We start from the raw sequence: 16,085 nt of genomic DNA, 5'->3' as shown, positions 1-16,085 counted from the left end.
ATATCTCCCTCTTCAATTTCCATACCCAGTATCTTCCGAGCTTCTCCTAAGTCCTTCATCTCAAATTCATTACTCAGTTGAGTCTTCAACCTTTCAATCTCCACTTTGCTTTTACATGCTATAAGCATATCATCAACATATAAAAGCAGATAGATGAAGGTTCCATCTTGTAGCTTGCAAAAGTATACACAATGGTCATAATGACTTCTTGTGTACTTCTGCCCGATCATAAACCGATCAAATCGCTTATACCATTGTCTTGGAGACTGCTTCAAGCCGTACAATTATTTTTGCAATTTGCAAACCCAATTTTCTTTTCCAGCAACCTTAAAACCTTCTGGCTGAGACATATAAATTTCTTCCTCCAAATCACCATGTAAGAATGCAGTCTTGACATCAAGTTGAGCCAACTCAAGGTCAAACTGTGCAACCAAAGCCAACAAAATACGAATAGAGGAATGTTTTACTACAGGAGAAAATACTTCATTGTAGTCAATGCCTTCCTTCTGAGCATAGCCTTTAGCTACTAATCTGGCTTTGAATCTCACATTGTCCTTTCCCAAAGATTCCATCTTCTTGGCATAAACCCATTTGCAACCAATTGCTTTCTTCCCCTTTGGTAACTGAACCAGCTCCCAAGTCTCATTTTTATGAAGAGACTTCATCTCCTCATCCATAGATTTCTTCCACTCCACGCCCTCTGAACTTCTGACAGCTTCTTTGTAGGCGGATGGAATATCATCTTCAATAACGGGAAGTGCATATGCCACAATATCAGTAAATCGAACAGGCTTTCGAATCTCCCTTCTCGATCTTCTGATTGCAATAGAATCTTGTTGCTTTGGAGGCTCTTGGGTAGGTGCCTCCTCTTCATCATCCTCGTCCTCTTCATCAGAATCAACTGTAGGACTAGTGTCTGTAATATCAGACCTTACTGGAACAACTGGAGTTTTCAGTAACTCCACCCGCTTTGAACTACTCATGGTCTTAGTTGCTTCAATTTCACCTTCATGCTTGTTCTGATTTACCATAGCAGCCTCATCAAAAGTCACATCTCTGCTTACAACAATTTTCTTCTCATCTCGACACCAAAGTCGGTATCCCTTCACGCCAGTGCTAAATCCCATAAATAGAGCCTTCTTTGCTCTTGGATCTAACTTGCTTTCCCTGACATGATAGTAAGCAGGACAACCAAATATGTGTAAATACTTGTAATCAGTACAAGGTTTACCCGACCATACCTCCATGGGCGTTTTGCCCTCATTCGCAGCAGCAGGCAATCGATTAATGAGATGGCTTGCATAAGTAATCGCCTCAGCCCAAAACGCCTTGCCTAAACCAGCATTAGACAACATACACCGAACTTTCTCAAGCAAAGTACGGTTCATGCGCTCCGCCACCCCATTCTGTTGCGGTGTCTCCCTAACCGCGAAGTGCCTCACAATACCCTCATCTTGACAAACTTTCAAGAAAGGATCAGACTTATATTCACCACCATTGTCTGATCTGAGAGTCTTGATCTTTCGACCGCTTTGCGTTTCAATCATCTTTTTTCACTTCAGGAATATCTTCAAGACTTCATCTTTACGCTTCATGGTGTACACCCATATTCTTCTAGAGAAGTCATCAACAAAGGAGACAAAATAATGGCTACCTCCCCAAGATGCATTCTTGGAAGGTCCCCAAACATCAGTGTGAACATAATCTAGAATGCCTTTAGTGTGGTGAATAGCAGTGCCAAATTTCACTCTAGTTTGCTTACCCAGCACACAATGTTCACAGAATTCCAATTTGCATGCCTTTGCACCTTTCAATAAGCCTTGCTTCACCAATCCTTGCAACGCTTTTTCACCAGCATGCCCAAGACGCATATGCCATAACCTTGTGGTGTCTGTGCTATCTGCGTCAGCAGCTTCGGTGACAGCTGCTCTACCAATAACTGTACTACCCTGCAAGAAATACAAGTTATTTCGTCTTGTACCTTTCATCACCACCAGTGCCCCATGCACAGCTTTAAGAACTCCACCCTCCATGGTGATCTTGAGACCCTTGGATTCCAAAGCGCCCAATGAGATGAGATTCTTCTTCATATCCGGAACATACCGAACATCACTCAATTCTCTGACTGTTCCATCATGCATCTTTAAACAGATTTTGCCTATCCCTTTTGTTTTGCAGGCATTATTGTTGCCCATCAAAACAACTCCACCATCCAGCTCCTCGAAGCTAGAAAACCATTCCCGAATAGGACACATATGATAGGTGCAACCTGAATCCAAAATCCACTCAGTTGAGGGACCATCAGCAGATGAACTAGCCAAAGCAAACTCGAAATCTTCATCTCCAGATTTTGCAACATTTGCTTCAGAACCCACTTTCTCCTTCTCCTTGTTCTTCAATTTGGGGCAGTCTTTCTTCCAATGACCCTTTTGGCGACAAAAGGCACATTCATCTTTAGCAGGAAACTTCCCTCGTGACTTTGAACGAGATTTTCCCCGCTTCCCAGATTTTCTTTCCTCTGTTCGGCCCCTTGCAACGAGTGCCTCGGTTTGTGAATTTTGAGTCTTCTGTTCCTTTTTACGACACTCATGATTCACCAATGCCGCAGACACCTCATCCAATTTCACCTCGGATTTTCCATACAACAAAGTAGTTGTCAAATGATCATAATCATCAGGCAATGAATTTAACAAACATAGTGCCTTATCCTCGTCAGGAATTATCACATCAAGGTTTGCTAAATCAGCAAGTATTTTATTATAATCATTGAGGTGTTCATGCATAGAAATACCTGAACGATATTGAAATCGAAAGAGTCGTTTCTTCAAGAAGAGCCGATTTTCTGCGCTCTTGGTCATATACTTCTCCTCCAATTTCATCCATAACTTCTTAGCAGAAGTTTCCTTCATATATGGGTATTTCAACTCCTTATCAAGGAACGATCGAATAGTGGCACAAGCATGGAGATTAATTCGAGTCCACTGCTTGTCATCAATATCTTCTGGTTTATCCTCCATAACCATATCCAACTCTTGTTGATACAACACATCCATAACTTCACATTGCCACATACCAAAATTATTAGAGCCATTGAATTTATCAACCTCTAACCTTGTACTGGCAATTGGATGTCTATTGGATGTAGGTGCCGACGAAGACGATGCCGACTCCTTCTCCTTCAAAACTTCGTCTTTTTCTCCAGCCATCAAATCTGCCGGCACTATTCACTGCTACTGTAGCACAACACTATTCACGGGAGCACTGTAGCACCGACACTATTCACGTGCACTATTCACCCGTCACTGTAGCACCGACAGATTTTTCACTCCCACGAAACCCCAGTCGAAAAACTGGAGCTCTGATACCACTTGTTGTGCGGAAGCGTCAACCAACTGGGAGTGAAAAATAAATAACAACAGGCAGGAGAAAAATTGAACAAAATAATCAACAAGAACAACACCAAGATTTATACTGGTTCGGCAATTGCCTACATCCAGTTTGGAGACGACGGAGTATTCCACTATAATCAATGAGATATACAATAGTGTTTACCACTCAATTTCCCAAAGACCCAAATACACCCAACCTCACACACTCACAAAGGAAGAGAAAACAATGATACAAAGCAAAGAACAACTAGAGAGAATTTGTTTCTCTCTTTGGCAAAATGCCTTTCTTGCTATTTTTCTCTTCTACTCAACACTTGGTTAGATCCTTGGTTTGGATGCTTCAAATGAAACCATCTTCTTCCAATTTATAGCCAAAGATGCAAGAGTGTGAATGCAAACTCAAACTATTCATATGTTGGCTACCAACCATGGATGGCTACCAAACAATCCACCCATTTTGACCAAGATAGCAAGCCAACATTGATTCACATGGGCAACTAACATTGACACACATGGGCAACTCCAAAATTCTTCTACATTTGAGCCAATTTTCAACAGCTTCTTCTAGCCTCAGTATGTTTCCAAAAGTTTTTGATGATCCATTAGAATTCTCTCCTTTCAAACACAATGACTTCCTGTTAGCATGTTTACTTATTGTCATTTCTTTAAATGCTTTAATGTTCTGGTGCAGGTATACGAGGATGAACCGGTGCTGCAAGCATTTAAGCTGATGAGGAAGAAGAGGGTTGGAGGGGTACCTGTGATTGAAAAGGGTGGTAGCAGGGCAGTAGGCAATATAAGCTTAAGAGATGTTCAATTCTTGCTTACTGCACCAGAAATTTACCATGACTACAGGTTCGTAGCGAAAATGTGTTCCGAATTATTCATAAAGAAGTTTAGTTGCTATGTATGCCTGGATCATTTATTTGACATTTTATGACAGATCGATCACAGCGAAGAACTTCCTGACGGCTGTTGAAAAGTATCTAGAGACGCATCATGAAGTCTACCCGATGTTGAGTACCATGGTTACGTGCAAAAAGGATCACACAATTAAAGACCTAATTCTGATGCTGGACGCCGAGAAGATCCACAGGGTATATGTTGTGGATGATGATGGGAATCTGGAAGGAGTCATTACACTCAGGGACATCATCTCAAGGCTAGTTCATGAGCCCCGTGGCTACTTCGGCGACTTTTTCGATGGTGTTCTGCCGCTCCCCCAAAACAGCAGAGTTTAAGAGAAGAAGTCATCAAGAACAACACTCCTTTCCACAAAACCAAATGAGTAACCCTATCTTGTATTATTTTGTTTTGCCTCTTGCGTGTAATTAGTGTTTCTTCGGTTTGACAGGGTTTAGCCTTCTGTATAAATGTTGTATCCACAAGCTCTCCTCCAAGCGAGCTTTTTTGCAGTAACAATCTAATAATCAAGTGCCTAGTGCTGAGATATGCCATTGTCACTGCTAGCTAGCAGTTCGCAACTTTCTGGTATGAAAACGAATCAGCAAAGTTTGGACTTTTGTCTATGTTTCCAAGCAAGAAGCCCAACTTCTCTTGTATTGCCTAGAAGTAAAAGTTGAAACTTCTCTCAATGTTGCATCTAACTCCAATCTGCTTGGACGCATATTAGAAGAAGCCAATTTCAGGTCCATGGAGATAAACGGGTAAATCTCAATCACATTCCCATTATAGTTCCTTCTCTCGGACATGGCACGTTTGTTGGTTGCACTTGCAACATAGCAAGTGGGGTTCACTGTTCCAATCAGTTGGGAATTGAAAACGGTGTTGTTTTTGTTTCCTGTAGGACTTTTGCTATCGACCCATCTCTCACATCATCCACCTAAGCCAAATAATTGATTGAATTTGAATGGATGGACACTCTACCCTCTGAAACATCATGTTACGTCCCATGTGTGTCGTTTCCATCTTCACTGTGCTTGCAAACGTCAAGACATATCAAGTGGTTCAATAGAGGGTTTTCTGTCGTGTGCAAAAAATGAGAGATTGAAACAGGCGAATACGCCGACGGATCCATAGCTCAGTGGTAATAGAGCATTTGTAAAGACATGGAAGACTACTAGAAACAATATTTAATGCTCTTTTTTTTTTTTTTTTTTTTTTTTTTTTTTTTCCAGTGTTTAGTTTTAATTCTCTGCTTTGCCCTCTGATACTGGAAAACTGAAAACTCACTCTACACTATAGATGAAATAATGCCTTGCAGAAGCCAAATAGAGCAAATCCAAAACCAGCAATGTTTCCAACTTCATGCTACATGAAAACCAAGATGGGAAAATTTGCCATCACACAAGCAGTTGCCACTAAACACTAACAGCAAAAATGGCCACATGCACTAAATTTGTAATTTCTCTCTCTTTTCTTGGCTGTCTTTTTGTCGGTGTCTACCTAAAGCTTGAATCGAATCACTCCCCTACAGAGAAAAAATCATTGACATCTTAGTTATCATTGCATCTGACCTTTCACCAATTTGCTAACCCTAGATTGTATAACTGTCATTGTCCGCACAAACAATCGATAGTTGATTCCTTAACACACATTCTCAAAAACTTCCAGTTCATCCATCGATGGCTTCAATGATCCTGTAAATAAGTTCATCATTTCTCAGAGAAAATTAGATGAGCTAGAAAACTTCTTGATCTTCCCTATGAAACCATGCTGTATATAGGGTCTGCTAATTCAGCAGCAAGGAAATTGCTACTCTAGCCACGGCGTCAAGTATCAATCTTGGAAATTTAGAAGTGAATTAAGTGATACCTAATTCCTAACAGTGCCTCCCATACAATTCCAAAAACTCATTAAAAGATGAGGAAATGGCAATACCAAAGTTAATTATTGCCCCCAAAAACCCTTCTGTTAATTTTTTTTCTTTCTTAAAAGTAAAAAGGGTTTGAAAGATTGATAACTTCGCAGAAAACCATTCAAACCCTCGAGCAATTTCTCAGTTCATGCACAAGCAATTGTCACTCATGTTTAGAGGGGAAAATAAATTTAAAACTGTAATGATACATGTTTCTGAATCTTTGTGTATATCAAATTTAATATTTTACAGTGACGGTTTTAGTTCTTCTTCCGCGCGCAGATAACATACAAATGTCGCTGGCGATCATGGCAATCAAATACATGAACCATGAAAAAAATCCACGCATATAAAAAACTAAAGTCTATAATAAAAAATGTACAAAAATCATTACAGCAAAAGATAGGAGGGGTTGGAAAATAGCTTTCACAAAAACCTGTGTTTATAACATTAACACCAGCAGAATAAATAGGTATCATCATCAAGCTACATTCTTTTTTTTTTCTTTTTCAACATTAGAACCCTGTTCCAACTTCCAACTAGTCCTTGATAAAAGCAAAGGGTTTACCTGTATTCTATGTACTTTTTCTTCTCAGATGGTGCAGAACACCTGGAGTCCCCTCAAACAAATCCAACACATAGCCCTCCAAATCATCTGCTGTGTACTTTATATACTTCCCAGCATGCCTTCCACTCTCTAGCTGACTCCCAAACCTCCCCATAAACGATCTGTAAGCCGGAATCACCTTCTCTGATATAGATATCCGAAGCTCCTCCCGAAGTTGAGCATCGGGGACCTTCCAAGCTGTCTGGATCCTATAGATTTCTTCAAAATTTGCATTGAAATTCTTAAACCTCTCCTTCAAAGCCATCTTTGAAGCATTACTCGTGCTCCCACCAATTCCTTCATCTTTCAAACAAGACAAGGCCTTACTCCAAGCAGCTCTAAGATACCCAGTGGCATACTGGCGTACCTGGCCACGGCGCTTGCGAACCCATTGATCTCCCAAGAGCTTTCTAATCTCAGAATCCTTCACCTTCTGCACTATGTACAGAATGTTATTCATCAAAAACACACACTGCATTGCTCCATCATCATAAACCCTGGACTTCTCCTCAAGATTGGATTCCAAATTCGAAATCAACAACAACAACCTATGGCCTATCGGGGACATGCTTTCTATACCCAAATCATCATTTGGCAACCCTTGCAACCTTTGTAACTCTTCTTCACCAGTATCCAAAAGCGAGTTGAGAGTATGACTATAATCAACCAACAATCTAACATAGTTCATGACATACCGAGTAAGCGGATGAATCTCACCGCTTAGCATTGGTTTCTTACTGGCCTCGCTCTGAACCGCATTCTCAAACTCTGCAAAGGTCCCTTTGGCTGCATCACCAAGCTCATCCAACACTCCCCTGGCCTCAATAACCACGTATTCATCAGTCACCATTTGCTGCAAGTCCGGCAACACATCGGCCATGGCATCATACATGTCAAGTATCCGAAACAACTTCTCCGGCGACCTTCGACCAATGGCTACCGCCTGTCCAAAATTCAACAGCTGCATAATACACCCTTTAGCAGTCTCATTGAAGCAAATCTCCCTAGTCTCATCAGTCCCCTCAAAAATCTGATCACAAAGCCTCCTTTCTCCGGTTAGCAAAACCCTAACGCCGATTTTCACAGCTTGTATCCACTTCTTCATTTTCTCATCCAAAGACTTCCACTCAATCTTCTGAACCTCCTCAATGCTCAGCTTCTCAACCCCAAGAATCACTAAACACTCGTCCAAAGCGTCACGCCTGACACTGCTATACACCTGAATACACTCCTTTTCGTAACCAGACCGGATCATACGCTCGGCGATCTCCTTCAGCTCGACGACGGCATCGGGATGTATCAAATCCACATCTGTGTCGCCGAGGCTGCCGCCGCGCTCGTGGAACCGGCCGGCGTCTCGGTCCTCCTCGCCGAAACTCTCGAATTCTTCGTCGATTTCTCCGTCGTTTGAGGCGAACGACAGTGAGACCCTGCGGATCGAGCCGTAAAGCCGCTCTGAGTCGAGCGGGACTGTGTTTCGGATCAGAATGTGGCGGAACTCGTCCTCGAGCCGGGTCATCGCAATTTGGAGTGCGTTTTCGGCCCGGTCCACGAGTTCGTTATCGGACCGGACCGAAAGCCCCTCCATGAGAGTGAGGATCTCATCGACGGCCGATAAATACTCGCCAGACTCGTCCGGCGACTCCTCCCAAGGAACCGAGTTTCTGTGAGCTTCGGAATTCGACTCCCACCGAAAAATCACCTTCTCGGCGGCCTCGAATCGGTCGTTTTCGGCCTTCGAATCCTCGCCGTTGATCAAATCGGTGATGTTGGATAAGCGGTTATCGAAGCTGGAGAAGATCAAGAGCATGTCCTCGCGTACCTCCTTGGGGGTGTTGAGGCTCTTGACGATCTGCTGAGCCGTGGCGAGGACCCGGTCCTCGCCGCCACCACCTATGCTCGTGGTCGTGGTGGTCATTTGGGAGGCGTTTGGGTTCTAGGGTTAGGCTGGAGATAAGGTGTTGTTTGGGAGTGGGGATAAGGGAGCACCTATTAGGATTTGGATTTGGCAAAACTGGAATTAGGGGAGGCAGAGATCATTCGGTGACGGCGGAGTTGGTGATTTTGAGGGTGTTTGGCTATGGGTTTAGGGCTGTTCGTATCTCTTTTTTCCAGTCTGCAACTGAAATGACCAAACTGTCTGTTTGCTTTGGCCGGCTGCTTTGCGTTGTGCTGGTTTTTGGACAAGGAAAAAGAAAAGAACAGGAAAGAGGAGTGAGTTACGGGAAACTCCTCCTTAGAGCATCTCCACCCATATCGAACTTGGGAGTGCTTGAATTGATCGGCTGCGGTGCTGTGCACTGACACTAACCTGCGGTTTAGTTTCTTTTCTTACCCAGTTTTGATTGGGTCAAATGGGCTGGGGCCCACTATCCAACCTATATACTTTCTTTTTACACGATAATAGGAATTTTTAAAGAATAATGTCATTTTTAAATGACGTGCCATGAATGTTTCTTGATTAAAATATAACGCATTCACACCATAACATGGTTATAATGACAACCCAATTTCTCCCCATTCACATGTATATTGCAAAAAAATGAAACAATTTTAGGTTTTCCTTTTTTGGCCGATCATGCAATTTAGGAGCTACTATATTTGGTTTATTTTTTTTTAAATTATTTTAGGAAACCGATATCTAATTCAAAATCAATAAGAGTGTATGCTTAAACTTATCTTGAAAAAAAGTGAGAGTATTTTTGTAAAGAACTCACTAGTGTAGTGGTTTGGAGTATTTACTTTATCAAGCAAGGTTCTGGATTCGAGTCTTAGCATTCGTATTGTGTGTGTGAACACGTGTCAATTGTTAAGAATAGTAGTAATGATACACTTTGAGTTAAAATGATGAGTAAAAATATTTCCGAATAAAATTATAAGGACTTGTCAAACAATAAACGTTTAAACTTAATAAATTATACTTGAATGAGTGCATGTTGACTTTTTTATAATGTTAATAACAACTCCTAAAGAAAATAGTGAAACAAAAAAGTGGAAGACCATCGAAAAAAAAAGAAGAAGAAGTTGAAAACCAATGTGAAATGATGACTTTATTTTATCTGTTCTTAGTACTTTATGAATAATTGGATCAAAGTTAAAAAGAGACAACCTCAATTGGATTATATTTCTTTTTTATTGTCTCATATTAGTTTGGATTGAATTTTCAAATTAAATCATTTCAGGGGCATAAAATTGTAAAGTTTAGACATGGCGAACTAAAACTAGAGATCTTGAATTTAATTATTCTCATGAAAATAGATAAATAAAATAAATAATAAATTGATTAAATTATTTATTTTTCTGACTGAGAATAAAGAAAAGAAAACATTATTATTATTATTTCCGAATGACGACACCATCTATTCGTCGAAGGCTGCACTTTGGATCATGAATGTGACTTTTGTAATTGTCAACAGCATTACAACTCCAATTAGTTGACTCAAAAGATTACTAGAAGATCCCCAATTCTATTTTTCTTCTTTTAAATTTCTTCCATGGATTATAATAAATAAATTAAAATAAACTACCTCACCTAACACGTTAGATTTCCAATTCATAAATCCAAAACCCAAATCCATGCTTTGTTTAGAAGTATCAGAAAGTTTAGAATTTGATTTCTCGAATCTTTTTGTTGCATTATTTTATTAATCATATGTATCGTGACTAACTAGGGATATCAAAATAGTGTCATCTCCGTTTCATTTAAGTGTTTCTCTAATTATGGATGGCGGACTTTGTAGCTTAATTTCCTAATCTACCCCTCAACTATTTAGAGATGCGGTTTGACTGGTGCAGGTGCTGTCATGGTTCCAGTTTCACACGGAACCAGCGCCAAACTTGGAAAAAAGAAGCTTGGACCAAGACTCCACGCGTCGTGACTAAAAAGTCTAAAACCATCATCCTCAAGTTCCAGAGGTGACAAATTAGAGGGCTTGATTGAGATATTAACTTTACTAATTAAAGTAATTGACATTAGAGAAAGAAATTAACAATGACTTATTCTTTTTGTTTATTATCGTTTTCAGATAATAAAATGATGTTTCTTTCAACCACATCATTTAGAACCTGCCGTAAAGGTAGCAAAGAATCAATCAGGGAGGTTTTCCTGGAAATCAATAAGCTCCAAACAAAAGTGAATTGCATCAGATCAGACAAAGCCTAACGTACAATTTTCTCGTCCAAAAGGCATGCCATTGAAAGTTCAAACAAGTCAATTTTGACAACTTTTTACATGGCAGGCACAAATAGGATGACATCGAACTTTAGCCAACCACAAAAGGATTCTTCGAAGAACCTCTCGTCACTTGAAACTTGTATCAAACACTGGGAAACATCTAGGAAATGAAAAAGGGACACTTATCTATGGGTCATTTCAACATTTTTAGTGTAAAAATTAAGGCAAATAAAGACATCCATTTTACGAACTGCACCGGTGTAAAGCAAGGAAAAAAATAAACTCCTTACAAGTTCCATTTATCTCAATCTGCATCACAACAATAACAACAGTGAGAAGATAAACTAGCAATCTTCAAAGCGCAGCTCTACTGTCCAAGGTACTGTTTTTCCAACAAATATTCAGTTATTAAGGTTTTTAAGAGAAACTCCATAAGCCAAATCTGACATGCTTTTGTGGTTCACTACCAGCATTCTTTAAACCATGATATGCCTTTTGACAGCATTTTTCTTGAAATATAACAAACGGAAGGAAGAACGCTTCTCTTGAGTGACTAACCACCAATCCCTCTCTGAAGTTTTGGGCACGGTGAAGTAAAAACCTCGAGTCACATATGCTACTGCTAGATTGGACCCCCCAACAGAAACAACACAAAAACAGAAAAAGTTTTACATCTTTCAATTAATCTGGCAAGGTTTAGTCACGAAAATGGTATCACAAGATATATTTTAGCCAAGCCATACCATTGCATCCAGGGGATATGGGTTATCTACAACATATTTGCATCTTGAGATAAATAGTCATTTGATGCCTCACCCTGAGAAGGAGATGAGAAGGCACAATAAGATTCCCCAAAAAGCTAAGAGAAAAATATTTGCTTTCTGTACTACATGAAACCGAATGAAGAAGGAAAACTGCAAACATAATGCTTACCACGTTTGACAACTGGTCTCTTATGCTATACATGGAATTCAGCATTGTTTCTAGAGTATCATTACCTAATTCAAACTTCACTTCCGATTCTTTTGAGCGAGACTGTGAATCATTTAGGAGCTGCAGAAAGAGCAGTTATAAGTTATAACCAATAAGCAAATAAAAATGACATCTTTTCACCACATATAGTAATAACAAAGCATTCACAAGAAGTTATGTTGGTTTTCCAGTACCTTCAAGTTGATAACAGCCACGCGGTCGGCGAATTCTGCATCCGGATTCGCCATGTCCCATGTCATTGTCTTTAACCGTGGCAAAGCACCCTATTTACATAATTGAGTTTACATATACAGCATGTCATTAGCCTAATTTCCTATCCCAGTAAATCAATGAGTAAATCAATGAGTTTACGTACAAACGCAGGAAAATCTGAAAGTTCATATCTCTAACCTGGTCCTTGAGTACATCTTGCCGCCATTCTCGGTGAAACTTCTGCAACAAAAGCGTCAACAGTCTCTGTAACTCAGGCAAGACCTCACTGGGAAACAGCTTCTGAATCTCATCTCTCCCGATGTTATCGTAAACGCATCTGCGAATCAACATGCGAAGGCATACAAAAAGCTGCCCCCCCAAAAAAATACCAGACATTTACAAATTCCTTCAAATGAAATTCAGCAACAAATTCCCAATAAAAAGCGCTAAATTCATAGAAATTCGAAATTCAAAACACAAGAGATTGAGAGTGAGAGTGAGAGAAGTGTACCGGGTCGAGGTCCGATTCGTTCTGGAGCTGGAGCATATCTCGGATAATGTCTCGGTCGGCCGGGTCCAGACCGGTTTTCCGGGTCCTCCAAAGAGCCTGAAGAATGTACTCAACCGAATCTTTCGAATTGGACCTAACCAATAGCGGTAAATGGCTCCACAGCGTCTGCTCCATGGCTTGTCAAGCTCAGAAATCCATGCCCTAGCTTCTCAACTTCAGAAAATGGCGGGCTTTCGCGCCCTAGCAAAAGGTCCAGTGACTCCGTGCGGGGATTTGCTTCCACTTCTTTCTGATTGAAGAGAAGACGAGCACCAAACGACGTGACCTATGCCGTTTTGAGTTAAAAGCTTATACTAACATTGCATTTGAGCCCCTGTACTTCTATTATTCGCTTGAAGGCACCGTTACCGTTTTTCAAAAGTTAAAAGGACGCCAACTCCTTAAAATTCAATTTTCAGACGACAACAAAAATGGCGCCGCACGATCTCCGCCGTGCCTACAAAAGGCCGGCGATCTCAGACCAGCAGAGGCGCCGAGAGCTCTCGCTGAAGCGCCAAGAGCAAGGCCGGCGCGACGCACAGCTCCAGGCCCGCCGCCTAGCCTCCACCCTACTCTCCCTCCCGCCCGAACATGAACAGCCCTCCGAACCCGAACCCGAACCCGACCTCGGATCATCGTCCAAAGAATCCGACTCCGACTTCGAATTCGATCTTCGCAACGCTTCGAAGCTCAGAGGCACAGAGGGGCGGAAGTGGTTCGCCAGACAGCTCATGCTCCCCGAGTGGATGATCGACGTCCCTCATCGCTTGCCCCACGACTGGTTCACTTTTCACCGTCAAAAATTGTTTTTATTTTCTAATAATTTTACTTTTTTTTTAATAAGTAATTTTGGGTTTGGGTAAGTGTAGGTATGTGTTTGCGAGACCATCTGGGAAGAGATGCTTCGTCGTTTCATCGGACGGAACGACAATCAGTAGGCAACGAAACGGCACCGTCCTCCACCGTTTCCCGTCTGCTCTACCCAATGGTGCCAGGACCAGAGACGGGTCGGGTTCTGCTCAATCCTATTCAATCCTAGACTGTATATTTCACGAGGTAAGTAATTCAATTATCATTTAAGTTTGATTGTTTACTTGTTTGCATTACGCTCTAAGTGTTTGTTAATTTGTCAAGCTGGTTGTGAAATGAATGCAGATGGACCAGACTTACTATGTAATCGACATGGTGTGCTGGAGAGGCTACTCTTTGTATGATTGTACGGCTGAGTTTAGGTTCTTTTGGTTGAATTCTAAGCTGGCTGAGACGGGGGCTTGTGAGCCTCCCTCCCATTATCATAAGTATAGGTTCAGCTTGGTTCCTGTACATACTTGTGATCAGTCCGGTCTACATGCTGCATATGCTGGAGGGGTACCTTATGTAAAAGATGGTCTTTTATTTTATAACAAGTAAGCCCATTTCCTGATACTACTTGAAATTTGTTGATATGAGAGTGTTGATAGCGGTGATATATGATTCTAGGTTATCTGTTGTTTGGAGCTGTGAAATATGCCCTATGTTGTCACTGTGAATCACTACATCTGTGCTTGTCGGGTCAGATGACAGTTTGAGGACTCACTGTCATTGTTCTCAGATTTATACTATTGGAACCTACTTTAGCATAAGATTTATGTAAAATTGTTGTTTTTGCTAGGCATGCTCATTATCAACCTGGAAATACACCACTGGCATTAGTTTGGAAGGATGAGAACTGCAGTCAGTATGTTATTGACACAGATAATAAAGGACAGGTTCCAAGCCATCAACAGGTATTTTTCATTACATATCTTACGTATTTTCCATTACAACTTAGATATATATTGTGATTGGCTGACACACACAGACACTCCCTCTCTCTCCCTCTCATTCCATATGATCAGGTAGTTTTGGAGCTGCAAGATGATGGAAAAGTGACTACCTCAGATGACCCCCCAGTTGTATTTAGTTGCTTAGATTTGGACTTCATACAAAAGGTTTGCTTTATAGTTAATTTTCAAACTAGAAATTTTTTACATCAACTAATTGACGTGGATATCTGCACCCAGTAAGTACAAGTAGTGCTTGAAAGTGTGGTACGACTTTTTAAGGGAGTGGTGCTGCTTTTGCAGTCATTACAAATTTTAGTGTTCTGTCACTGAAACAAAAATTTCTCTTAGCATGGTAGCTTTTTTTCCCTCTTCTTTTCTCTCCCCAACCAACCCCATGCTCAAAAGCCACGACCATGGCAAATTAGCCCTTGCCCTTGGTTTTCCGATGAAAGTGTGGCTCTATCTCAGGCCACTAGTAAAACCATTTTGGGGCTTGACCAGACAAACTGACTGGCTGGTACCTCTGGGTTCTTTGCAACTCTGTGAAGAGGTAGCCGGGACATTTAGCATTTTTCCTATTTTTCTTCATTCGATGATGTTATTCGCCTTTGTATTTTAACTTTTCATTTTATTTTCAGTCAGGGTTGCATTCTGGAAATCTTCTTCGTTTTGCTATTGGCGATGGAGGATTGAGTGTTGTGGATGGGAAGCTTGAGAAGGCTGATTTACATTACCTTGGAAAGTCCAACCGAGCACGTGCTTTTGCAGATAGTTACTCCAAGGTTTGTAGAAAAATGTCTGGTGGAATTCACTCTTTCTTGATGTTAAGATTAGCCCAGTAAAATTTTATTAAAATCTTTTCTGATACTGATGATCTCTTTGGAATATAACCTTGCAGGTCATGTTTCAGAATATGGTTCGGGGGTCCCCCCTGAAAATTGATGATTTGGTAGCATCAATCAACACACCAGATGATGAAGGAAACAGACCTGACGTTGATATGGTTGGTTGATCATAAGTTGATAACTCTGAAAGTAATGGTAGGCAGGGCACACCGCAGACAAATTACCCTCACTGTGATCACCGTGGTGATGTTTATATGCTCCAAAAGGCTCTTAAAACTTGCATTGTCAAGCTGCATGGCTTGAGTGTAGGGTTTGATTTATGCCTACTCTAATTTAATTGTACGCTTAAATTAGAACGTTGATATGGGAGAACAAGATTATCTGTATGCGAGCTACGTAATGATGTGGGATGATCATCAATGTATAGAAGTTCTCAAGACATGTTATGGGAACTTAGGACTGGGGAATAAGGAATTGGAAAGTGATTATTGATTTTACGGTGAGACATGCGTATTTCTGATTCCTTATTTGTTTAGTAAATGTGGGGAAGTTGAGAATTGAAATAAATCATTTTTTTCCTTGTACCAATAAATGAGTGTGTGTTAGACCAGTTGGCTAGGATAGTAAGTGCATCACCTTGTACCGAGGTTCGAACCCCTAGAAAAGATAAATGTTAGAGTAAGTTACTTAGACTATCACTTGTATAATAAAA

The 16,085-nt window shown here is 40.8% G+C and overlaps 4 protein-coding genes across 12 annotated transcripts in view; 2 read left to right on the top strand and 2 right to left on the bottom strand.

Annotated features, from left to right (window-relative positions):
- LOC117627196 (SNF1-related protein kinase regulatory subunit gamma-1) overlaps positions 1 to 4,912 on the top strand; it is a 7,580-nt gene extending 2,668 nt beyond the window's left edge. Inside the window, exons 5-6 of the mRNA XM_034359143.1 lie at positions 4,081 to 4,244; positions 4,333 to 4,912. Coding sequence (XP_034215034.1) covers positions 4,081 to 4,244; positions 4,333 to 4,630 — 462 coding nt within the window. The 3' untranslated portion in view covers positions 4,631 to 4,912. The remainder of the gene's footprint in view (positions 1 to 4,080; positions 4,245 to 4,332) is intronic.
- A 1,643-nt stretch (positions 4,913 to 6,555) lies between these two features.
- Positions 6,556 to 9,092, bottom strand: LOC117627758 (exocyst complex component EXO70B1). The gene has a single exon (XM_034359989.1). It carries the CDS (start codon positions 8,730 to 8,732, stop codon positions 6,783 to 6,785), a length of 1,950 nt encoding a protein of 649 aa, XP_034215880.1. The 5' UTR covers positions 8,733 to 9,092; the 3' UTR covers positions 6,556 to 6,782.
- A 2,157-nt stretch (positions 9,093 to 11,249) lies between these two features.
- LOC117627112 lies at positions 11,250 to 13,000 on the bottom strand. 8 transcript variants are annotated; one of them, XR_004585727.1, is made up of 6 exons: positions 12,685 to 13,000; positions 12,372 to 12,542; positions 12,155 to 12,244; positions 11,987 to 12,041; positions 11,732 to 11,805; positions 11,250 to 11,615 (listed from the first exon to the last, which is right to left on the bottom strand). XR_004585727.1 is itself a non-coding variant. In XM_034359036.1 (6 exons), the coding sequence occupies exons 1-5, from the start codon at positions 12,856 to 12,858 to the stop codon at positions 11,758 to 11,760; spliced, it is 603 nt and encodes a 200-aa protein (XP_034214927.1). In that variant the 5' UTR covers positions 12,859 to 12,999; the 3' UTR covers positions 11,250 to 11,615; positions 11,732 to 11,757. The 8 variants fall into 8 exon arrangements, 5 of the variants coding, with proteins under 5 accessions (XP_034214927.1, XP_034214928.1, XP_034214926.1 ...); XR_004585729.1 differs by having other exon boundaries at positions 11,250 to 11,610; XR_004585728.1 differs by having other exon boundaries at positions 11,250 to 11,607.
- Positions 13,001 to 13,082: 82 nt separating this feature from the next.
- On the top strand, positions 13,083 to 15,876 carry LOC117627111 (snurportin-1). 2 transcript variants are annotated; one of them, XR_004585726.1, is made up of 7 exons: positions 13,083 to 13,504; positions 13,593 to 13,779; positions 13,879 to 14,129; positions 14,375 to 14,489; positions 14,601 to 14,693; positions 15,171 to 15,310; positions 15,427 to 15,543. XR_004585726.1 is itself a non-coding variant. In XM_034359033.1 (7 exons), the coding sequence occupies exons 1-7, from the start codon at positions 13,155 to 13,157 to the stop codon at positions 15,538 to 15,540; spliced, it is 1,254 nt and encodes a 417-aa protein (XP_034214924.1). In that variant the 5' UTR covers positions 13,083 to 13,154; the 3' UTR covers positions 15,541 to 15,876. The 2 variants fall into 2 exon arrangements, 1 of the variants encoding a protein (XP_034214924.1); XM_034359033.1 differs by having other exon boundaries at positions 15,167 to 15,310; positions 15,427 to 15,876.
- Positions 15,877 to 16,085: the final 209 nt, after the last annotated feature.

This window comes from Prunus dulcis, chromosome 5 (assembly GCF_902201215.1).
Source record: "Prunus dulcis chromosome 5, ALMONDv2, whole genome shotgun sequence".
Lineage (NCBI taxonomy): Eukaryota > Viridiplantae > Streptophyta > Magnoliopsida > Rosales > Rosaceae > Prunus > Prunus dulcis.
Note: the sequence above shows the minus strand (reverse complement) of the source record. Positions and strands in the feature narration are given on the sequence as shown.